General features: G+C 43.7%; 1 protein-coding gene across 1 annotated transcript in view; it reads left to right on the top strand.

The window, feature by feature from the left end:
* Positions 1–25,257, top strand: part of LOC137295599 (conserved oligomeric Golgi complex subunit 5-like) — a 41,101-nt gene that overhangs the window by 11,042 nt on the left and 4,802 nt on the right. Inside the window, exons 3-21 of the mRNA XM_067827029.1 lie at positions 60–117; positions 511–565; positions 1,284–1,353; positions 2,384–2,504; positions 2,841–2,971; positions 3,136–3,298; positions 13,097–13,206; positions 13,523–13,600; positions 13,906–13,993; positions 14,950–15,151; positions 15,778–15,939; positions 16,309–16,408; positions 17,004–17,114; positions 17,545–17,607; positions 18,823–18,926; positions 19,327–19,455; positions 20,203–20,388; positions 20,608–20,734; positions 21,662–21,741. Of these exons, the coding sequence (XP_067683130.1) occupies positions 60–117; positions 511–565; positions 1,284–1,353; positions 2,384–2,504; positions 2,841–2,971; positions 3,136–3,298; positions 13,097–13,206; positions 13,523–13,600; positions 13,906–13,993; positions 14,950–15,151; positions 15,778–15,939; positions 16,309–16,408; positions 17,004–17,114; positions 17,545–17,607; positions 18,823–18,926; positions 19,327–19,455; positions 20,203–20,388; positions 20,608–20,734; positions 21,662–21,741 (2,138 nt within the window). The remainder of the gene's footprint in view (positions 1–59; positions 118–510; positions 566–1,283; positions 1,354–2,383; positions 2,505–2,840; positions 2,972–3,135; positions 3,299–13,096; positions 13,207–13,522; positions 13,601–13,905; positions 13,994–14,949; positions 15,152–15,777; positions 15,940–16,308; positions 16,409–17,003; positions 17,115–17,544; positions 17,608–18,822; positions 18,927–19,326; positions 19,456–20,202; positions 20,389–20,607; positions 20,735–21,661; positions 21,742–25,257) is intronic.

Raw genomic sequence — 25,257 nt, 5'->3', positions numbered from 1 at the left:
AGTGCAGTGTGGGGCTAACTTGCAGCAAGTGTTAAAGTTTGAGGCGTCACTGTTTTCAGATTGTGGAACACCATGAAGACCTGTTGTCACAGGCCACGAGTGTGGAAACCCTGGAAGGTAGGCTTGTTCTCAGGATTTTGTAAGCGAGCATGTTCGTATATGTTATCGTTATTTAGATAACTGAAGCAAAATAAACCTCCCATCTGGAGGTGGGTATAAGGTGTTTGTAATGTCATATGGCATGGATGTGGCAATGTCAAGTCTGTTCTATTCTGTTGATCTATTTCAAATCTGTATGGTTAACAAGTTAACTTAAGCAAGGCACTCTAATTTATCTCCCCATTTCTCATTATAGGCTCCTGTTTGATCCGTAGAACATCAACATCTATATACTAGGTCACTACACGATGAATTAACTTGGTTCTACATGTGACAGCTCAGTTGTTAATTGATGGCTCTGTTGTAAATATGACCACTTGGTCCGAAGTGTAGCAACTCTGTTTGTTGCAGGTGTTCTACAAATGATGCAGACTCGCACACAGTCTCTCCTTGCAGCCATGGACAGGTTAGTCTGTTCTGTAAATATCACAGAGGTTCTTGAGAGGCAATTAGAAGTCAGTATTCTAATATACGACAAAATGTTATGGATGTCGACTTCTTCTTTATTGTTTTCTCGACATTTCTGGACTATTTCTTGCCCCTTCGTTGGGTGGAGGAGCCAGGAATATCCAGAAACATTTTGAAAACAATAAAGAAGAAGTTGACATCCATAACATTTTGTCGTATATATTAAATATCACAGAGTCATGCAAATGTGACACGGTCAGTGAGTCCATGCAGCTCTGGACAGGTGAGAGGGGTCATGAAATTAACACTATATCATCAGATCATTGAGGGGCATTTAGAAGTGGAATGGAGAAGAAAGGCAAGATGGATAGATGCCAGCTTCTTTATTGCGATTAATACGACTTCTCTGAAGGTAGGCTTGCTCTCAAGCTAATACTCGGAAACTCACAATAAAGAAAGTGACATCCATAAATCTTGCTTTTCTTTACGCTATATCATATGCAAGTTTAGTATGGAGCATGTTACAGGTAATAAATGTAAGGCTGCACTAATTGCTATAACACTGACAGATCATGATGCATTGTCACATTCTATTTGCACAAATGTAAACTGTGGTATACACTTCAGACCTAATGTTATAGATTACTGATATGTTGTCTTGGTGATTCCAGTGGGTTGTGAGGTATGAGCTGGTCATATGAAGGTTTACTTTTCAGAATCCGGACAAAGGTATCTGAGCCATACAGCAAGATACTTGCTCGGACTACACAGCTCAGGCATTTACAGGTAGGGGTTAGAGACTGTTGATACTTGGGCATTTACAGCTATAGGTTTGAGCACTGGCATTTATAGGCATGAGTTGGAGACTGCTTATACCCAGGTATCTACAGTTATTGGTTGGAGAGAATTATATTGGTTGGAGAGAAGTATACTGTGCTCAGGCATTAACAGGTACTCGTTGGAGGCTGTTGATACTGGGCTCAGGCATTTACAGGTATTGGCTGGAGACTGTTGATACTCCGGCATTTACAGGTATTGGTTGGAGACTGTTGATACTCTGGCATTTACAGGTATTGGTTGGAGACTGTTGATACTGAGCTCAGGCATTCACACGTATTGGTTGGAGACTGTTGATACTCAGACATTTACAGGTATTGGTAGGAGACTGTTGATACTCCGGCATTTACAGGTATTGGTTGGAGACTATTGATACTGAGCTCAGGCATTCACAGGTATTGGTTGGAGACTGATGATACTGAGCTCAGGCATTTACAGGTATTGGTAGGAGACTATTGATACTCTGGCATTTACAGGTATTGGTTGGAGACTGTTGATACTCAGGCATTTGCAGGTATTGTTTGGAGACTGTTGATACTCCGGCATTTACAGGTAATAGTTGGAGACTGTTGATACTGAGCTCAGGCATTTACAAGTATTGGTTGGAGACTGTTGATACTCCGGCATTTACAGGTATTGTTTGGAGACTGTTGATACTCCGGCATTTACAGGTATTGGTAGGAGACTGTTGATACTCCAGCATTTACAGATATTGGTAGGAGACTGTTGATACTCTGGCATTTACAGGTATTGGTTGGAGACTGTTGATACTCCGGCATTTACAGGTATTGGTTGGAGACTGTTGATACTGAGCTCAGGCATTTACAGGTATTGGTTGGAGGCTGTTGATATTCAGGCATTTACAGGTATTGGTAGGAGACTATTGATACTCAGGCATTTACAGTTAACGGTTTGAAAGTATTAAGTGAGCACTGGCAACGTTTTCCCACATCACTGACACACATACTGCTTCTTGTAGGAGACATGTGACCTGCTGCGGAGGATCATCCGAATCATGTATCTCAGTAGACGCCTCCACACACAGCTGCAGGGTGGTTCAAGGGAGATAACCAAGGCTGCACAGAGTCTCAATGAACTGGGTAGGAATTGTCACTGTCAAGGTTCTTTATGAGTGCCTTTGAAATTACAAGTTCAAAGTGTGTCATGCACATACAGCAAAAAAGTGAAAACAATGTCAGACCTAGCTCACTGTTTCTAAAAACAACAGTTCTTGTGTTTGTTATTCTTCAACATTATTCTTGAATCAATTTCCTGAAACCAGTGATTTAAAGATAAAGAGTCACAACATCACCTTGTTTCGATACAACAATATGTTAGTGATCTGACTGGCAGCAGTTGCCATCAGTATTACTGTCTGACTATTAGGTCCAATTTAACAAAGTCCATTTTGCCAGCTAATGTTTTTGTCTTTCTAGACTATGTGTGCGAAGGTGTAGACCTGAGTGGTATCGAGGTGATAGACACAGACCGGAGGTTCATCAAGCAGGCAAGGAAGGAGGTGGAGACACAGGCTCAAAAGATGCTAGAGCAAGGCATGGAGACACAGGTAACACTTGCTGCTCTCTCACCTGTAAGTCGTACCTTTCTCACACCTGTCTCTCTCCATTTACCTGTCAAAGATACTTGTGGTAATGATGAGGACACAATTACTTTGCAGCTTATTTCCTGTGTATTTTGTTCACCTATTCAAACATCCACTGTAATCCACAGAACCAAACCCAGGTGGCCACAGCCCTACAGGTGTTCCACAACCTCACCAGTCTCCACACAGTGGTTGAGAAGGTCATCAATGGTTGTAAGGAGGCATTGCACGGCAGTGTTAGGAGTTGTATCAACGTTCAGACCTTGTCACATGCACAGGGTACCAGCCGAGGTAAGACTCCTGTATAATACATCCTCTGACAACAAATATTATCTTCCCTCACACATAAATGTTGTTTTCTGATTGAGTGAGCACGCATCTGTTATTTTCCATGTACCCAGGTTACAAACAAGTAACATTTTCTGAGTACCCCTGCTGGGAATGCCAAACTCACTTGGTATTTCTCTGTAGTCAATCTTTATCTCAAGTTACATTGAATCATGTATTATGCATGGAAATTACCAATGTTTTACGAATTCAAATCATTGCTTCAAACAATTCAAAATTATCATTAAACTATTCAGTAAGATAAATACATTGTTCACTGGTCCTCAGAGCATCGGTTGATGTACCCTCGATGTTAGTTTATGTTCCCTAAACGGGTACATCAACCCATGTCCCCCTTATGACCAGTGAATCCACGAACTTGAATGAAAAACAAGTAGATAGCATATTAGGATTAGTACTAAGGATCAATCATTATGTGTTGATGAGAACCATGCCACTTACTGGACATGGCTTATGCATGTGATCAACATCATGAGCATCGATCTATGGAATTGGGACATGTTGACATGTGTAATTCAAGTCAGCAAGAATGAATTCTTGATTCCAGTTACTCACCTATTACATGCATGTGGTCCTGAACATAAATTCTAATCCAGATCTTCACATATGTATGATAATCAAACTGTTGAATTTTTCCTTATCCTGACTTATGCTTATTATGCTTGGCTCCTTCTTCTATCTAAACATAGTGGAACTCTTGAATCCTGTGAAGTTCCCTTGATTAAAGTGGACAAATGATCATTCCACACCTATGAATAGCCTCCCCTGAGCCTGTGCACTTTTGGCACATAAGCATCACATGACATGCCTTGCTCTTCATTCTCACCTTATTTGCCCTAGAGGACGGACGTGGGGTTACTGGAGTCCCAATACGGCACATATCCTTTTCTCATTTCAGCCTTATATCAACCAAATCACAGCTGTACTCAGTGTGTGATCTGTATATAACAAATTGTTACCAATGTATACATAATGTATTTGCCTTTTTAACTTGTATTCATCGTTATATTTTAGTTGTTCTTAGGCATGCGAAGGATTATTATTGAGGGCATAACCAAGTCGTGTCGGGTAAAATACTAAGACAAGCGCTAGTAATCATTTGTTGACTGATGCTGAAATTCATCATTCTAGTGAATTGCCTAGCAGTTCCCAGGGGCAGTTATCTGATGTAGTGGCGTCTATCGTCTCCCTTCACAAGAGATCATGGTCCTCCATTTGGAGGTACTCTTGCCACATGAAGCAGACGTTTTTGACAAAGCCCCTGTCCTCCTGCCAGAGGTTCCAGCGTTCAGTTGAACTGCTGTGTCGGCTAGTGCGACAGCAGCAGTTTCTTCTATGACACAGGACTTGGGTCAACCCCTACAGCCGTCACAAACTTGTGGTTTGCCATCCCATTCATCTCAACCACAAGGTTCAATGCAGAGCTTCGACCAGGGTCTGTTATTGCAGCAATTAACGGAGAAGATGCTGTCCATGATGGATCAATGCTTCGCGGAAAAAAAGGCCACTAGAGCTCCGTAGTCGTCCACACTGATGTCAGCAACCCTGCATAGAAGTGCTACAATTATGTCAGCGCAACTGGAGCAAGATTGCAGTCGTCATGGGGTCCTGCATGAAGGTGCTACGGACAGCCGATCAGACGCTCATCATCAAGATGATGAAGACAGTAACCCACATACCAGTATCCAGTCCATGCCTGCACTGCACTACAGCCTACCTGTTTAGAGTCTACCAGTGAGGAAGAATCCACCCCCTCGAGGTGGTGTAGTCGTAGCGACTCCCCATGTAGAAAGGTAGTCATCATAGACATGGTTCTTCATCAGCGTCAGACTTTTAGGATCATCATAACTCTGTGTACAGGAATCATCAGCAAGACTACTCACCACGGGATCCCTTGTGCTCAGGGGTATTGATTCCTCTAGAGATGGTTATCAGGAGCGCTCACCTGCATGCAGGCCTTCACACACGGACTCCTACCATTATGAGGATGAATAGGATGCCATTTTTCCAGACACTGAAGTAACATCTTGGATTGTTGATGGTTTTGGATTAGAATCCTTTTCCAAGAAATCTAGCGATGCATATACTTATGAGATGATTGATGGTGATTTTAATACGCTCACCATACTGCTGATTGAACCCATATCTAGGGTTCAGGAGAATCTATGCATGGCGGTTGATAAAGCAACTAGTGAATGAGTTTAGTTTTATGTCGCACTTAGCAATATTCCAGCTATATGGCGACGGTCTGTAAATAATCCTGTCTGGACCAGACAATGCAGTGATCAACAACATGAGCATCGATCTGCGCATTTGGGAACCGATGACATATGTCAACCAAGTCAGCTAGTCTGACCACCCGATCCTGTTAGTCGCCTTTTACGACACGCATAGTCACCATTTATGGCAAGCATGGGTTGCTGAAGGCCTATTCTACCCCGGGACCTTCAGGGTTCTGATAAAGCAACTAAATATCAGGGTCAGCATATACCAACGTTCAACCGAAAGAAGTTTCCCCTGCACCTGATGTAGACGAAGATTACAAGCTTATTTCAGAGTCTCGCAGCAGGTCTTAAAGGGTTGAGTATAAGAAGATGGCACAGTTGGATACAACTACCTGATGTTTGTTTTACGAACTACAGGACAACTGTGTGTCTCAAGTTCTGCACAGAGGATACATGATAGAGTTAAGAGCCACTCCACCACTGACAAGAGAGCCGATGGTGTTCAACTATGTGACCAACCAGGTGGAAAAACTGGATCATGCCATCACAACTCTACTTGCAAAAAATGCTGTCGAGGAGTTGGGCCTAAATCACCTCACGCCAGGATTTTATTCCCCAATTTTCCTTGTTCCCAAGAAAAGTTCTGCCTCATACACGATATGAAGAATTTCAGCATGGAGTATTTACTCAAACCTGCAATGTTCAAGATGATACATCTTCCCCAGCTCTGGTGACTGGTACGTGTGGCAGATTACCTCGCAAGCATAGACCTTCAAGATGCATGTCTGCACATACCAATACAGCAAGAATCACAAAAATATCTTCAGATTCGTGTTGTAGGGGCGTCACTTCCAGTGGTGCAACCTATCATTTGGAATATCGTTGCCCCCCTGGTTGTTTACTTGAGTGTCCAAACCTATCGTGCAGTATCAAGTTCAACGAGGTCTACGTTTTGCATTCTACCTAGACGACGGGATTCAAATCCATCAAGATCCCAGGCAACTCAGAGTACAACTAGATTTCACCATTCGTCTACTAACGCAGTTGGGATGGCTTTTAAATCTACTCAAGTCAGAGCTACAACCATCACAGTATCTTGATCCAAACGACATGCAAGATTTATCCTTGTGTCCTGTCAGAGCATTTAAAATCTACCTGCAACAGACTAAAACAAGGAGACAGAAATTCATGTGCCTGTTTATCGTGATATCAACTGAAACATCCATAAGAAGTTTCAAGAAATACTATATCGGTGTGGATGAGAACCGTTATTTTGCGAGCATATAAAGCAGCAGGCTTTGCTTCACTACAAGCCTCCAACCCACACGAAGTATGAGCCATAACCTCACTGAGGATGTCACTGGCATTTACCAATTCAGTCCACTAGTTGTATCACAACAACTAACGGTTCCTCAAAGATCCTGAGAAAATCTCACCCTTGTTTATCACCCTGACTTGCCGATGCCACTCCCTGGAGTAAAATGGTTGAAAGTCCATGTGCATGTATCAGATCAGACTATCATGAGTGATTATATCCCTGTAATTGTATGCTGTGGTTGTACTTGAAGAAGGGATTACATCTTCACTTGACATGTGTCAAATGATAAAGTTACATTAATATAACTAGTAGGACACTAGTATATCTAAAACCACAAAAAGATGGCACAAGACACCTTCATTGAAAAGTTTGCAAGTCTACAGTGCCATTTTCAAGTTCCCATGGGAACAGGACGTGAAATAAGACAATCAGAGAATCCAGGATGTGGCATGACCCACTGCCGATTGTGTCGGATTCTGTCAAGCCTAATTATAGCCTGAGTCAGGATAAGGAAAAATATGTAATTTTCTGATTAAACTTGATATTATATACTTATCCTGACTCATGAGGTCAACCCTCCCATCTCCCCCCTCTCATGACACTATGAATCTCACTGTAAATCCAGGTGTTGGGCTGTGTGATTTGGAGAGAGTGACAAATATAGCCGTTCATGTGACCTATTTAATCGCTAATGCATGGGCTAAAGGAAGGCTACTTGTGGGTGAATGTTGATTTTACGTCCTCTTCAATGAAGAGAACTTCAAGGGATTCAAGTGTTCCACTATGTCTGGATAGAAGCAGGAAACGAGCATAATAAGCGTGAATCATTAAAAGTACAATTCTTTTTCAGAAGAAGTCCTCCTTGGGGTACATATAAGCATTTTTATGTCCATTAAAAATCCCTACGACAGTTGTAACTATTTTGATAATAAAATATTTACAAAACAAAAAACTCGTTTTTGTCCTGTGGGACCACCTTTACAGGGCCCCCCAGGCCCCCTACAGCCAAGAGCAGGTAACTCTGACCGTCTACCTCGCACCTCACTTTTCATGCTGTCGTTCGACTAGAAATACGTGCGTGGTCCATTTAGATAGCTTTTGTGCTATCAACCTACGGAATTATGAGTGAGAAAGTGTCAGCTACTGTATGTATGGTTCCTTTTCTTTCGCACGGGCGTTAGTTGGAATTTCTTGGCTGAAATTTTCATTCATATATTGTTGTAACTTTGCCCGTCGGGTCCTATCTTCCTGTCATGTGGCTGGCAAGATGGCGGTCTTTCTGGCTTCTTTTTAGTGCGGGAAGTATTTCGCTTGCGTCTCACTTATTCCTGCGTGTTTCTTATTAGTATGTTTTACATGCTAAGATGTCTTAACCCATTTGTTCTTGTTTCAGTCAAAATGGGTAGGTTGGTTTTAAGACTTTTAGTCTTTTTTATTGCATTACGCAATTATGTGTGCGCACACTTGTTACTTGCATTTATCCGCTTATACTTTGTTGTTTAGCTGGGTTAATGTATTTTGGCAATTTATTATCGCCCGTGCGTTTATATTTTGCATATTGTGTGTTCAATTGCGTATGTTTTCTGTACATCAGTTACCATTAGTTGGTTCTGATTGTTACAGTTTCGGGGTGCACCCAAGCCTTGGGTCTAGGCTCAGGCACGGGTGCTGTCCCTGTGGGAATGTCAGATCCAAGCTACGGCTCTGGTGTCGTTTTCCCTGCTGGCTCTAGGGGTTTTGTACCAAGCACCAGCTCGGGTGCAATTCCGCTTGCCGGCGCCGGTCCATCGGGTCTCGTACCGTTGGTCACCGGCAACCTAACTGGTGGTTCTTGAGCACCGGCTTTGCCGCCTTCCTCGGTTCCGCTCAGTGCATCGGGTGTCCCTGCTTCGGCAGCCGACCCCACGGGGTCTCGGCACCCTGGTTTTTCAGTGAGCCAGGGGTAGGCCAACTCGGACAACTCGGCTCTTCTGGGTCTGTTGTCCTTGTTGACAGGTCCCTTGTGCGTTGGGGTTACCGGCAACCAAACTGGCGGTTCGAGCACCGGCTTTACCGCCTGCCTCGGTTCCGCTCAGTGCATCGGGTGTCCCTACTTCGGCGGTCGATCCCATGAGGTCTCGACGCCCTCTTTTTGCGGCAAACCGACGGAGGCCGATTCGGAGCTTTTCGCTTGGTTCGTCCCCGGGGCAGGTACGAGAATGGATCGCGGTAGCACTAACGCCGGTGGTCTTCCCAACGGACGCACCCGATTCCACGGAGTTTCGTCTTCCTGGGAAGTGTTTACTCCGTGCAGGGTAGCCGAGATCAAGGGGCTATGCGCAGGTGGTCGTCCCTGCGGACGCCCCCGATCCCGCGGAGTTTCGTCTTCCTGGGGAAGCGTTTGCTCCGTGTAGGGTGGCTGAGGCTCAACTGCCTATTTTACCTTCACTCTTCAGTGCGGTAATTAATCTGCTCCTGTAGGGTAGCCGTTCGCGGTTCGATCTCCCGGAGCTTGACTGGCTACTTGATGGGGAGGATGCGCTGTTTGACCCTCCCGTTGTCGACGAGTGCGTGTACGCCTCGATCGCGCTTGGGGGGTCGTCTGGCCACAGCTAGGCGTCGGCTTGTCAGGGTCGCCGCTTGCCGCCTTTTACCTCATCGAACCAGGTGTTGCGCTTGATTTCTGCTCCTTTGAGGAGCAATATCGGAACGCCGTGCAGCAACTTAAGGTTGCGGTGCACTCAGCCTACCTCTCTGCAGAGGCAGCTGGTGTCACAGGAGGACGGGGACGAGGATTTTTCCTTGTCCACGTTAGAGCGGCAACTTACGGAGGTGCATTCACATTTGACTCGCGACTCAATGCGTTTTTCCACGAGTCAGATGTGTTCTGTGATGGGCTTTCGTAGGTTATGGCTGTCGCCAGGTATTCACCGGCTACACAGCAGGCACTGCTGTCTCTGCCTTTCCGGCTGGGCTTTACCCTGTTCCCGGGGGCTTTGACGGGAGTTAGTGTGGCCGCGGAGGCCATTAGTCAATTCAAGGACTCTAAGCCCTTTCTTGAACAACCCTCCACCTCTCGCGCGCAGCCTGCGGTCCTCAGCTCAAGCTATCCTGCGACTCAGTCTAAGGTTGCGCTGAAGTGGACTGCTCCACTACAGGCACGTAAGAGCAAGGGCAGGGGCAATCTCTGCCGACGGCCGGGACACTTTGCCTTCTACCCAGAATTCCTGTGGGTGGTCGCCTCCCGTTATTACTCGGGGATGGCCACACGCCACAGTGGAAGCGAGAGCTTACTCCTTTTGCCGGGATTCGCTGCACTCCTGTGCCGAAGTCGCCGGAAAAGGTGGCAATCCTCCGTGCCGAAATTCAGTCTTTACTGGACAAGGCAGTCATAGAGATGGTTCCATCAGGACAGGAGAATATGGGGTTTTACTCCACTTATTTCCTGGTAACCAAAAAGAACGGAGGGTTCAGACCCATTCTAAATCTCAAGGGTTTGAACAACTTGATAGAGGTGCTGTCTTTCAAGATGGAGACGGTGAGGTCAGTGATCTCGTCTGTAGAGGCAGGGGATTGGCTTACGTCAATCGACCTCATAGACGCATACCTCCATGTACCGATGCATCCCGAGTTCAGGAAATACCTTCGGTTTTCCTTCGACGGGGTTTGTTATCAGTTTCGTGTGCTCCCCTTCGGCATCTCCACGGTGCCAAGGGTGTTCACCAAACTCATGCTAGTACGAGCTCAGGTCGCCAGGGCGCAGGGCAACTTTTGTTTCCCGTACCTGGATGACTGGATCCTCAGAGCGCTCTCCCAACACCTAGGTCGAGAATCCACACAGTAGGTGATGGAGATTCTCACCAGGCTAGGTTGGGTTATCTATCTTAAATATCAACTGGTGCCGACGCAGGATCTGGTTTTCTTAGGGGCGAGGTTCGAGACAAGCCAAGGGGTGGTTTCTCTGTCCCAAGAGCGCATTTTCAAGGTACAGGGCATAGTGTTAAGGTTCCTTCAGTCCCTTATTGCCTCAGCACGAACGTGGCTTCAGTTGCTAGGCAACATGGCGGTGACGGTGGACATAGTCTGACGTGCACTTCGGAGAATGCGTTCCATTCAGCAGGCGTTAGCACAACGGTGGTCCCACTCGGAGAGCTACGAGAAAAATCTGGCTATTCCCCAGTGGTTGATACACGTCACTTGCGGTGGTGGACAGATACCGGGAATCTATTCAAAGGTTTACCTCTGATGACCCCGGTACCGTCGCTCACAGTTCAGACGGATGCCTCCCTCACAGGGTTGGGGGGGGATGCGTCCTGGGCGACCTCGAGGTGTCAGGACTATGGTCCGACCACGAGGCGACCTTGCACATCAATGTGCTAGAGTTGAGAGCTGTGACGTTGGTGTTCGAACGCTTCGTGGATCAGGTTCGGAGCCGAGTGGTTTGTCTAGAGATGGACAACCAGACGGCGATGTCCTACATTCTGAAGCAAGGCGGCACTGTGTCTCCGTCGCTCCTTCAGGAGGCGTGGCAGTTTCTACTATGGTCCGATCAGTTCAGCATACGGGTTATGCCTGTCTATCTCTCGGGGGTCGACAACGTGCGTGCAGATGCGCTCTCACGACGTGTTCTGGCTCCCCACGAGTGGTTGCTCGATCGGGAGATATGCGGGATTATCTCCCAGTTGTTCGGGTTGTTCTAGGTGGATCTGTTTGCCTCTGGAGTGACGAACTAGATTCCGGGTTTTTTGTTCTCGGATTCCTGATCCGAGAGCGATTGCCGCCGACGCCTTCCAGCTGGACTGGACGGACAGGGTGTTGTCGGCGTTTCCGCCAATTCCCCTGATTTCCAAAGTTCTGTCTTAGCTTGCCACCCAACCAGCGCGGCTGGTGCTTCTTGCACCTCTGTGGCCGTCTCAACGCTGGTTTCCGGTAATACACAGGTCGCTAGTGTAGCCGCCTGTACTATTACTGCGGCGACCGAACCTACTATCCCAGGACGGCCAGTCTCACCCCAATCCCAGGATTCAGTGGGAGGCCTGGCCACTGTCCGGAATCGTCTCCAAAAGAGCGGAATTCCTGCATCAGTTGCAGACACAATTCTGGCTTCGTGGAGGGATTCCACGAATGTACAGTATGAGGATAGATGAGCCTGTTATGCGCGCTGGTGTGGAAATAGAGGGATTCTCGATCCCTTTTCTTCGACTGTAGTTGAAGCATTGGAGTTCTTACAGCCTCGTTTAGAATCTGGCTTAGCCGCTTCTACGATTCGAGGCTACTCCATGGCTATTTCAGCCTTCCACATACCCGTTGAGGGTGCCTTGTTGGGACAATACCCCCGGATACAGCATTTTCTTGCAGGAGTGGACAGACTGCGTCCGGTTGTGAAATTTGTCTCGAGTATTGGAATGGTTACCCACTCCTCTCGTTTATGACTTGGCCAACCCGTCGTTACAACTGTTAAGTTGGAAAATGACTTTTTAGTGGCGGTTAGGTCTGGTAGACGTGTTAGCGACTTACATTGTCATTTGGGATTTCCCAAATTCTAGCCAATGGGCATGTAAGCTTTGACAAGCGGGTCCTCAGCTTTGTCACGCCCCGCCTTGATTGACATCAGCGGTCAGGTGACCAGGTCGGTGCCTTTTCTATTTCCGTGTGGTTGTAGGTTTGCACTTCGATCGAATGGACTGTGCTGTCAGACAGAATACCACTCCCAACTGCTTCTCTTCGGGAGGCTGTTTAATGCTTATATGTACCCCAAGGAGGACTTCTTCTGAAAAAGAATTATACAAACCTGCAGAGGTTATGAATTCTTTGAAGAATGTCCTCCTTGGGGTACGGCCACCCGCCTCCCCTCATTCTGTCTGATACGTTCAGCATGAAAAGTGAGGTAGACGGTCAGAGTTACCTGCTCTTGGCTGTAGGGGGGCCTGGGGGACCCTGTAAAGGTGGTCCCACAAGACAAAAATGAGTTTTTTGTTTTGTAAATATTTTATTATCAAAATAGTTACAACTGTCGTAGGGATTTTTAATGGACATAAAAATGCTTATATGTACCCCAAGGAGGAAATTCTTCAAAGAATTCATAACCTCTACAGGTTTGTATAAATTTTAATCAGAAAATTGCATATCTTGAGAGTTTATGAATTTATATAGTCTAGGGATTACTACCAAATGTATTGGGCAACTCATCAGTATTGCACAACACTGGACATGCTGCAGGTCCTGGTAAAGCTGCTATGCCAGCACCGGGCAACACTGCCGCCATGAGAGCCTCACTGTGGACCAACATGGAACAGCTGATGGACAGCATCTATGCCTCGTGTGCTCAGGTGTGTACAGGAGGGGGGGAAGGTGAAGGGGGTATGTACAGGATAGGAAGGAAGGGTTCAGGAGATTGGGATGGGGTTAGAGATGGGGATGGTGGCAGCTGATGGATGTCATCTTATGCCTTGTGCTCAGGTGTGTACAGATAGGTGATGTCAAAGGTGAACTGGCGGATGCATATAAACACTGTGTGCTATAGTGAGATTTCAAAAGCAGACATAGTTGTCAAAAGATTTTGACATGTTTATTCTTAGGTACTGATGCTGGTACCTATATCAACCAATTGTGGAGTCCATGTTACCAGGCCTGTTCTCTGTACAGATTCAACATCTGCAGAAGGTGCTGGTGAAGAAGCGTGACCCAGTCACCCATGTGTGTTTCATCGAGGAGCTGGCCAAGGTGAGGATACTGGGAGCTAGGGATAAAGCGGCCATGTTTGCAGGTTGGAGGTTTTCATTCATATGATAGGAGAGTAAAGATCTACGGGTGATGTGGATTGAATTGAGCCTCAAAGGTTGAAATCCATATCATCTTTGAAGGGGTAACTAATATATACTTGACATAAAAAGTAGACCATCTGCCAGTATTTTTGTCTGTGTTGACTTGTTTGTGTTATGTTGACCCCAAGTAAATAGTTGGTTTGCATATTTCATAAACATACCATCAATAGAGAATGTGCTGAAATAGCGTTTATGTTCTTGCAGCATCGTCATGGAGATGTGAACATTATGCAGGAGTTTTGGGAGAGTGTTACCAACATGTTGACTTCAGAGTTCAATGGTGCTGCTGAAAGTAAGTAATAGTACTACTTAACAGATTTTCTTCCTCAGTTTGTTTGGGAGGTCAGTCTTTGATTTGTTGTGACATGTGACATGTGTGAATGTGTGTGACATACCTGTACATCATGTGTTGTATACCTGTTCACCATGTGTGACATACGTGTACAATATTTTGTTAAATACCTGTATATGATTTGTGACCTACCTGTATATGATGTGTTATATACATGTATATGATGTGTTATATACATGTATATGATGTGTTATATACCTGTATATGATGTGTGACATACCTGTTCATGATGTGTTGTATACCTGTTCACCATGTGTGACATACCTGTACAATATTTTGTTAAATACCTGTATATGATTTGTGACCTACCTGTATATGATGTGTTATATACATGTATATGATGTGTTATATACCTGTATATGATGTGACATACCTGTTCATGATGTGTTATATACCTGTTCATGTGTTATATACCTGTATATGATGTGTGACATACCCGTACATGATGTGTTATATACCTGTATACAATGTGTTATATACCTGTATATGATGTGTGACATACCTGTTCATGATGTGTTATATACATGTATATGATGTGTTATATACCTGTATATGATGTGTGACATACCTGTTCATGATGTGTTATATACCTGTTCATGATGTGTTATATACCTGTATATGATGTGTGACATACCTGTACATGATGTGTTATATACCTGTATACAATGTGTTATATACCTGTATATGATGTGTGACAACACATCTTCCTGGTAACAGCTAAGTTCAGCTGCCAGTACAGAATGCAGAATACATGTACAACTTTCAGGCCAACCTCTCCTCCTGGAAAGTCATTTGTGGACATATTGCTTTCAGTTAGAGGATGCCCTTAATTTAAAATCTGTACTTTTCTCAGATAATATTAGATCATTTGAACAGATAATTTTTATGTTCTCCAGCCTCCATGTTCCTGAAACAAGCCTTTGAGGGTGAATATCCCAAACTTTTACGTCTGTACAATGATCTATGGAAGCGACTCCACCAATTCAGCATCAATATGATGGTGACCCCGACAGCTGCCCCAGATGTCCCCTCTATTGATGACACCAAGGAAGTAGACTTCTTTGTTCAAACTGCAAGAAACAAGGAAAATGCTTACGAGTGAGTCTGAATTCTAAAACCTGATTGGGTGTCATTACATAGACATGAACCCCATTAAAATAAACAGGGTTGTCAGGATCCGATGGCTTGACTCTTTGCCCTGGTTGAAAAAGCCTGTCCACATCCCTTGGTTGGAATAGTCCATACTCACACCCAGGTTGAAATAGCCCATCCACATCCCTTGGTTGGAATAGTCCATACTCACACCCAGGTTGAAATAGCCCATCCACATCCCTTGGTTGGAATAGTCCATACTCACACCCAGGTTGAAATAGCCCATCCATATCCCTTGGTTGGAATAGTCCATACTCACACCCAGGTTGAAATAGCCCATCCACATCCCTTTTTGAAATGGCCCATGCCCAGCCTGGTGGAAATAACCCGTCTGCAGACACAGGTTGAAATAGCTTGTCCACATTACCTGGTTGAAATAGCCTGTCCACATTACCAGGTTGAAATAGCCTGTCCACATTACCAGGTTGAAATAGCCTGTCTGCATTCCCATATCTGCTCCCTAAATTATGATCTCCAATGTTATATATCATGCTACCGAATATGTCATTTCAGGTGGGTGCAGTCATGCAGCTCTTGTCATGGTATTGTATTGTCTTTACTCATTCTTTCAGCTCTGAGAAAGCACTGAGAGAAACTCTATCCAACTTTGAGAATGCATACCTGTCCAAATCTCTGTCTCGGTTGTTCGACCCCATAAACTTGGTGTTCTCCAGTGGAACAGCTAACCCACCAACACACGAAGAGGTGGACAACATAGTCAAGACAATAACAAGGTAATGGCTAGTACTGAGCCTTTTGAGAGATTGTGACTTGTGAAAATAAATTGGGGATACATTACAGCTTCCAATTAGACTGAAAGTGGAGGTTGTGTTCACTTCCAGAGCACATCTTGAACACTGTTACAATACTTATCCAGAGACACATACTGCTGTTCAACTGGAGGCTGTTGATACAGATGACATGCAAACCCAACAGGGATGTAGTTACCATTATGTGCGCTGACACATGATTTTTGCTGAAAAGTTGGTAAAGCCCTCAGTGTGTTTAAATGTAAAGCTTTGCAACCTATGGGCTTGCTATGCACCTGCCAGACAAGAGTTTACAACTGGGTATGTTTCACTGATGACATGTTATGTTGACAGTGAGCTGAATGTGGCCAGTGTGGATGGGAAACTTAGCGTCACTGTGGCCAAGAACGTTGCCAAGACTGTGCAGCTGTTCTGTGTGAAGAGTGAACAGCTGGTAAGTGGTGTTTCACACGGACACACATGGTGATCACAGGTGGTAGATGAACGTCTCTCAAAACAGAGCAGTTTAAAGAAAGTCAGTCATTACATGGTTATTCTGTTCTGACTCACCGTGATGATACGAGGTGTGGCTGCTATTTTTAAACCTGGGGTTCCAGACAATTCAGTATTTCCTCACATGTAATGCTTGAGTGATGCAGTTAGTTATAGAAGGTGACATTAAAAGGTTCAGGAAGCATACAGTGTTTTTTAAAGGTCAGCTTTAACCATTGTCTGGACAATGAAGTTTTGACAGTAGAACTTGCACAGGCTAGATCTTTACAGAGTACTTTATACTTCCAAAGTTATTCTGGCATCAGAAAAGGTGGAAAAAAGTATAAACCACTCACCCTGCAAAGCACAGTGTTTATAGAATAAAACAAAAGTCACTCATTTCTTATCTTACCATGTGTTATTGTGGATCACAATCCTTGTAGAGCTGTTTCATTGTAAGTTATGAGGCTTGATAAAAGATAAACATTTGTTAAGAAAGATACTGTCTCAATCAGGTAGATGATATGAAGATAACACTTGTTCACATGTTGCCACAGCTATCGACGGACGGAGAGGCCAGCCAGGTGATCGGAGCTCCAACAGCAGGACAGTCCAGGAACGCCAGTGTGGTCAACACCCTTTACCAGCTGCACCAGGCTGTCGTCAAGGTAACAACTTGTTCTGTATTACCAGTGAGGGAGTGAGCTGGTCATACGAGGTGACTTCACTGATCCAGCGACTGCATTCTATTTTACCCTGATGGCATCAGTAGTTGCCTATCATTCATTGTATTGCCTGGACCGCCTCAGTTATTTAGAGGCAGTTGTCATATTGCTGAATGTTGCAAGGAACCAAGCAATGATGTGAATCATATCACTTCAAGGTGTTGGAAGCTGGCCCTGTAGTACAAGTGTTTGCTTACCATGGGACCTGGGTTCACTTCTTACTTCATTGCTGTCTGTTGTCCTACTAAATAAAAATCCAGTTGTGTGATTTGCTCTTTCACTCACACATGTAATTAGATCATGATTTACAAATTTGAGTCTTATATTGTTTAAGTTGTAGACAAACTGAGTGATGACCTGCTCGTACTTTCAGGTGATGAGTGGAATGGATGCCTACCCAAAGGAAGCGATTAGCAGCATCGAGGCAGCTCTACAGGTATGTCTCGTTATGTCACATTGGTGAAACTCCTTAAGCTCACCAGGTATGTCTCGTTATGTCACATTAGTAACACTCCTTAAGCTCTGCAGGTATGTCTCGTTATGTCACATTAGTAACGCTCCTTAAGCTCTACAGGTATGTCTTGTTATGTCACATTAGTAACACTCCTTAAGGTCTACAGGTATGTCTCGTTATGTCACATTAGTAACACTCCTTAAGGTCTACAGGTATGTCTTGTTATGTCACATTAGTAACACTCCTTAAGCTCTACAGGTATGTCTCGTTATGTCACATTAGTAACACTCCTTAAGCTCAACAGGTATGTCTTGTTATGTCACATTAGTAACACTCCTTAAGGTCTACAGGTATGTCACGTTATGTCACATTAGTAACACTCCTTAAGGTCTACAGGTATGTCTTGTTATGTCACATTAGTAACACTCCTTAAGGTCTACAGGTATGTCTCGTTATGTCACATTAGTAACACTCCTTAACCTCAACAGGTATGTCTCGTTATGTCACATTAGTAACACTCCTTAAGCTCTGCAGGTATGTCTCGTTATGTCACATTAGTAACACTCCTTAAGGTCTACAGGTATGTCTCGTTATGTCACATTAGTAACACTCCTTAAGGTCTACAGGTATGTCTTGTTATGTCACATTAGTAACACTCCTTGAGCTCTACAGGTATGTCTCGTTATGTCACATTAGTAACACTCCTTAAGCTCAACAGGTATGTCTCGATATGTCACATTAGTAACGCTCCTTAAGGTCTACAGGTATGTCTCGTTATGTCACATTAGTAACACTCCTTAAGCTCAACAGGTATGTCTCGTTATGTCACATTAGTAACACTCCTTAAGGTCTACAGGTATGTCTCGTTATGTCACATTAGTAACACTCCTTAAGGTCTACAGGTATGTCTCGTTATGTCACATTAGTAACACTCCTTAAGGTCTACAGGTATGTCTTGTTATGTCACATTAGTAACACTCCTTAAGCTCTACAGGTATGTCTCGTTATGTCACATTAGTAACACTCCTTAAGCTCTGCAGGTATGTCTCGTTATGTCACATTAGTAACACTCCTTAAGCTCAACAGGTATGTCTCATTAGTGATGTATCTTCAGGTCTGCAGGTCTTTATGGTTAATATGCAGCCACCAGTATAACACTATGCTTCCTGGTGCTGTAGAAAGCTGTTGTTGTTTCAGGGAGTCGTGGCTCTCATGGGTGCCGCCATCAACCCACTGCTGTCTTCCATCTCAGATGCTCTGGAGGCTATCATCCTCACCATGCACCAGGAGGACTTCTCGGGGTATGTGGCACATCTGTCCTGGACATTCCGGTCTTCTGGTGCAGGTTCTGAGCCTCTGTCAGTGTTCTCTGTATATTGTCCTTTCTATTTCTGTTTTGTAAAACCATCCCTAGTGACAACCAGACTGAGGCTGTGTCAGTGTTCTCTGTATATTGTCCTTTCTATTTCTGTTTTGTAGAACCACCACCCCTAGTGACAACCAGACTGAGGTTCAGTGTCCTCTATATATTTACCTTTGTATTTCTGCCTTGTAGTCCCATCCCTAGTGACAACCAGACTGAGGTTCAGTGTCCTCTATATATTTACCTTTGTATTTCTGCCTTGTAGCACCACCCCTAGTGACAACCAGACTGAGGTTCAGTGTCCTCTGTATACTGACCTTTGTATTTCTGTCTTAAAGCCCTGCCCCTAGTGACAACCAGACTGAAGCTCAGTGTTCTCTGTACATGCGAGAGCTGCAGGGCTTCGTGTTGCGATGTCAGTCCGACTACCTTTCTCAGTTCCGGTGTCGAGACTTCATCATGGACAGGTTAGTCAAAGTGAGTGAGTGAGTGAGTGAGTTTACTTTTACCCCGCACTCAACAATATTCCAGCTATATGGCAGCGGTCTGTAAATAATCGAGTCTGGACCAGACAATCCAGTGATCAACAACATGAGCATTGATCTGCGTAACTGGGAACCGATGACATGTGTTAACCAAGTCAGCAAGCCTGACCACCTGATCTTGTAAATCGCCTTTTACGACAAGCATAGTCACCTTTTATGGCAAGCATGGGTTGCTGAAGGCCTGTTCTACCCCGGGACCTTCAAGGGTCTGGTTAGTCAAAGAGCAATGAGAATAATCATAGTTCCATCTTCAGAAATACTTCTTGTAATGTTGATCATGAATCAAGAGGCATCAGAAGGTACTAGATAGTCAGTTATTGGTGTGAGAAGTAGGTGGTGCACATCATTAAGCAAAAGTGTTTATGAAATGGAAAGCAGGTGTAAGCTAGTGCCTACATGACGATGAAATTGATTCTGCCACGAGCTTGTCCCATCGGACTACACTTGATCACAGACAACCTTTGGCCCCTTCGCTCACAATGACATGCCAGTGGGTAGCACTCATACATGGCGATACAGGTCAGTTGTCAGGTCGGTGCTCAACTTACATTTGTTTGTCAGTAGAACACTTTGTTCAGTCCGTCTTTGTAGAACTGTTTTATTAACATATTCCATTCCATTCAAGTAGAGTCCGCAATAGAACATGTTATGTATTAATCTTCCCACCAGCATCCACCCAGTTGCCTGTCGGTGTGCAGACCTGTTCATCCGTCATGCCAGTCTCACGCGGCCTCTTGGTGAGGGAGGCAAATTAAGACTTGCCGCTGACTTCGCACAAATGGAGCTGGCGATTTCACCATTTTGCAGGAGAGTGTCTGACCTTGGCAAAGCATATAAACTACTCCGGTCTTTCAGGTAGGAAAACAGCCTTAAAACAAACAATGCCTTAGATTATGAGAGCCTTCAAAATAACTTGCCCATATTTTACACTCCAGACTTCTGTCATGACTCTTTTTCAGTAGTCATGTCATCCATCATTGACGTTTTCATGTTCAGCATTTCCTCTGTAAGCTGAGAAACAGTACAAATGATCCCAGTGATGGTGGATGTATGAACATGTCCTTGACCTTGCAGACCGCTGTTGTTCCAAACCAAGGAACATATTGCACAGAGCCCAGCTCTCGGGGACATCATCCCGCACAGCACTGCCATTCACTTCCTGTTCGCAAGGGCACCGCAGGAACTTAAATCTCCCCATCAGGTAACCATAGTCATTCACAATGAATAATTTGCAACAAATGTCATCTGCAGGCAACCAATGACATTCACAAGTTATGTTTCACATCTGTCTGTCCATTGGTCAGTCAGTGGTAACTATAATGATTCTCTTCCTTTGGGAAGACATCAGTCGCCCATGCATGACATAAAACAGACATTGTCAAGACTAGATCAGAGTTTCTGAGGCAGACTTACTTCAGTATTCTTTGCTGAAAGAAAGTTTGAATAGAACAATAAGACAATTTCATGCTTCCTTTTCACATTGTAGTTTTATGTTGAACATATGACTGTTGAGGCCTTGGCTGAGTCTTGTTTATCCCTGCCAAGACAGGTCTCCTTTGAATTCAGCATTAATGGCAAAAATTGTAGTGTTTATGTTCACCTGACTAGTAGATTACGTAGTACCCACTACCATGATATTCCGTAACTGTAATAAGACTTCGGCTGGGCTGTGAAACAATATTGACTCATTTCTTAAGTATGGATCACATGAGGAGACAGTTTTGCATTCATGAACTAACCTGCACAAACTGATGCCTTTGCTTTGAGTGAGTGCGTTTAGTTTTACGTCACACTCAGAAATATTCCAGCTATATGGCAGCAGTCTGTAAATAATCAAGTCTGGACCAGACTATCCATTGATCAACAGCATGAGCATCAATTTTTGCTTTTGAGAACTGATGACGTGCCAGCCAAGTCAGTGAGTCTGTCCACCCGATCCCAGTAATGCCTCATAAGACAAGCAGAGTTATCATTTATGGCCAGCATTTGCTACTGAAGGCCTAATCTATGCCTTTGCTTTGAAGTGACCAGCCTCCCTCCAGCTCCCCCCAACACACCACACACACACACACACACACACACACTCATACTTAACCTTCCTATAGTATCCCACAATACCGCGTTTCAGGCGTCCGACTGGTCATTAAGCCGGTACTCCCAGTGGCTGGACGACCACCCTGATGAAGCAGACAGACTCAAGTTCATCAAGTAAGTAATGTTCTGAAGGGTTTGTGATTGTGTTCACGGGCGTTGTGGTTTGATGGCATAAACGCAGCCGTTTCGGAGCATATCATTGACTTTTTCGTGCTGCACGGGATTTTGTGCACCGTTCATCTGGGCATCTTGAACATGTGGCAGATTTTGAGTGTTGAGCGCTGGAGACAGAATAGACGAGTAGCTCTCAAGTAGTTTGTGACACAAAACAGTAAAATAGAAATAGGAATAAGATTTAGAGAGATAGATAGATAGATAGAGTAGGATTAACTAAATAGACAGGTTTGCATATTTAGTTTAATTTTCATTGCATATATTTTACATTTCATTACATTACAAGGGAATTTCACTTTTAGTTGATTACAAGGGGATTTCACGTTTAGTTGTTTAAAGGGGAGTTCATGTTTAGTTAGTTAAAAGATTTGGTTTGAAGGGTAAGTCGAAATTTATATTTTAGTTTAATTTCCACTGCGTTACATTGGTAGCAGAGCGTGGTTGCTCTGATTCTGCACTAGCTACACTTAGGGATAGTAATAGTTTTTTTATAGGTGTCATAGACACATGCTTTTATTTTGGTAGTTGTTTCATTACATTGGTTGATAAATCAACAAACATGTCTGATATAGACAAATCAGAAGATAAAGTGAAGAAGTCTGTAAAGGTTACTTGTGATGTTAACAAGCTGGAGTTAAGAAATGCCCAGCTTAAAAACCAAAGGCAGCAGCTAAGTCTGCACTGACAAAAGATCAGAACACGATGCTGAGTTTAATTGATGGAGAGCATCTTCCCACAAAGAAAGCAGTTAGGGATGAGATAGATAAGGTGAGTTCACTGCAGGATAAGGTTGTTAGCTTATTGTATGAACTCTCCAAGGCATACGACCAAGGTAATGATTGTGATCAAGCTAAGAAAACCAGTAAAGAAATGGATGATGTACTGGAAGTTAGTGATGAGACTATACAAACCGCAAGAATTCATTTGAGCGGCAGGTCAGATGAAAGTTCATCTACTAGTTTAAGATCAGGGATGTCAAGACTGTTTCGCACAAATGACACAAAGAAACACATCACTGTTACACATGAAGCTACAGGTGTTAATGAATCTAATAAACAAGGTGTTCCATATGTAGATCAGAGAGATGATGCTTGGAAGGGAATTAATACAGCATCACAAGATGACAGAATAGGTGATGATATGCGGACTAAACTCAAACGCATTTCAATTCCTGTGTTTCATGGCAACATCAAAGAATATGAAAGCTGGAAGGCTGCCTTCATTGCATGTGTGGACAAAGCCAATGCTACTAATGAATACAAGTTGTTTCAGCTAAAACAATACTTAGCTGGAGAGGCTTCTGAGGTCATTTCAAGGTTAGGGCACACTGCAGCAGCTTATGATGTAGCTTTAGAACGACTGGAGAGAAAATATGGAGGTAAGAGAAGGCAAATCGCTTTGAAAATGGAAGAAGTTTATAACTTCAGACCAATTCGTCCAGGTAACGCCAAAGATCTAGAGAACTTCGCAGACCTTTTAGACATCACTGTTGTCAGTCTCAGAGAAGCTGATAAAATAGAAGAACTGGGTGACGGTTGTCTGTATTCCCAGCTGATGCGAAAAATGACAGGATCAATGATAACAAATTATCAAAGATGGTTGTTTGAAATCCAACGTCAGGAATCAGTGGAATGTTTAAGAGAATGGGTGCTTAAAGAATCTGAATTTCAAACAGTTGCATCTGAGGTAAAACTAGGCATCACTGAAAAGCCAAAAGAGAAGGAACATAGGTACAGTCAAAAGTCAGGGTCATTCTTTGGCAGGCCACAGGTACAGTTCTGTAACTTCTGTCATGAGAAGGGTCATCAAATAGGAATTTGTAAACGTTTCAGAGAGTTAGATATCCAAAACCGATGGACTAAAGCTAAAGAACTGAAACTGTGCTTTCGGTGTTTAGGTACGCGTCATGTTGGGAAATTATGTCGCACAAACATCCCATGTGGTTTTGAAGGATGTCGGTCGACACATAATAGATTACTACATGACAGTAACTGGGTAAAATCACAGACAAGGAACTATGGAAACAGTAGCAACAACTCTGAAAATTGTAAAACAGAAAATAAACAAACAACCACAATGTCATCAACAACAAATGGATATTATGTATCTTCCCTCAGAACAGTTCCAGTTATTCTAAAGAATGGCTCGCGAAGAATAAAGGTCAATGCTCTTCTTGATGATGCTAGCACTCAGACATACATTAATGAAGACGTAGTATCAGAGTTAGGGGTACATGGTCAAAGACAGACAGTATCTGTTAATGTTCTGAACAGCAAGCAGGAAACCTTTAATAGCATGACTGTTGAAGTAGGTTTAGAAAGTGTTGATGGTTCGGTGGACATAAACATATCTGCGCTAACTACAACAAAGGTCACAGGAATGATGAAGGTTATTGACTGGCAAAAACATGCACGTGATTGGAAACACTTACATGACATTGAGTTTCCAAAATTGAGTTCCAGACCAATTGTGGACATATTGATCGGCATGGACTATTTGGAACTCCATTGTTCTCAAACAGATGTTTGCGGCCAGCCTGGTGAACCAATAGCAAGGTTAACACCATTGGGTTGGACGTGCATTGGTAAAGTGCATGACCCAGGGACAGATAACAGACAATTGACAGATTCATTCTTTATTCATGGTGGTAAAACAACAAGTGATGATAAAGAACTTGAGGCATTGGTAGATAGGTTCTGGGAGGTTGAATCCATTTCGGTATACAAACCTGTGCTGACAAGAGATGAGGAAATGGCTGTGAATGCTGTAAAAGAATCACTTACCCATGATTCACAGAGGTACACAGTTGGTGTTCCATGGAAGGAAGGTTCAAAACTTCCTGAAAGTAATTATGATATTGCTTTCAATCGCCTGAAACAAATTGAGAAAAAGTTAACAAAAGATGTGACAATTCAAACAGCATATGAGGATGTGATAACACAGTATGAGAAAAAGGGATACATAAGAAAAGTACCTGAAAAAGAAATTAAAACAAAAAAATCCTGGTACTTACCACACTTTCCTGTTGTCCGGCCGGAAAGAAATACAACTAAGGTTAGGATGGTTTTTGATGCCTCAGCGAAATGTGACAGCGTGTCCTTAAATGATGTTGTGCAACAAGGACCAAAGCTGCAGAACAATTTGGTTGAAATACTTCTAAGATTTAGAAAACATCCTATTGCAATCATATGCGACATTGCAGAAATGTACTTACAAATTCAGATTCCTAAACATGATCAGCCTTTCTTCAGATTTCTTTGGAGGTCAATGAATACGGAGAAAGAACCAGATGTGTATGAATTTTCACGGGTAGTCTTTGGAATGAATTGTTCGCCCTTTCTTGCGCAGTATGTTACACAGGAACATGCTAAGTCATGTGAGAGTCATCTTCCTTTAGCAGCAGAAACAGTAGCGAAATCAACATACATGGATGACACAATGGATTCTGTGGAGACA

Source organism: Haliotis asinina, chromosome 9 (assembly GCF_037392515.1).
Source record: "Haliotis asinina isolate JCU_RB_2024 chromosome 9, JCU_Hal_asi_v2, whole genome shotgun sequence".
Classification (NCBI taxonomy): domain Eukaryota; kingdom Metazoa; phylum Mollusca; class Gastropoda; order Lepetellida; family Haliotidae; genus Haliotis; species Haliotis asinina.
The sequence above is the reverse complement of the archived record's forward strand: the minus strand, read 5'-3'. Positions and strand labels throughout refer to the sequence as shown.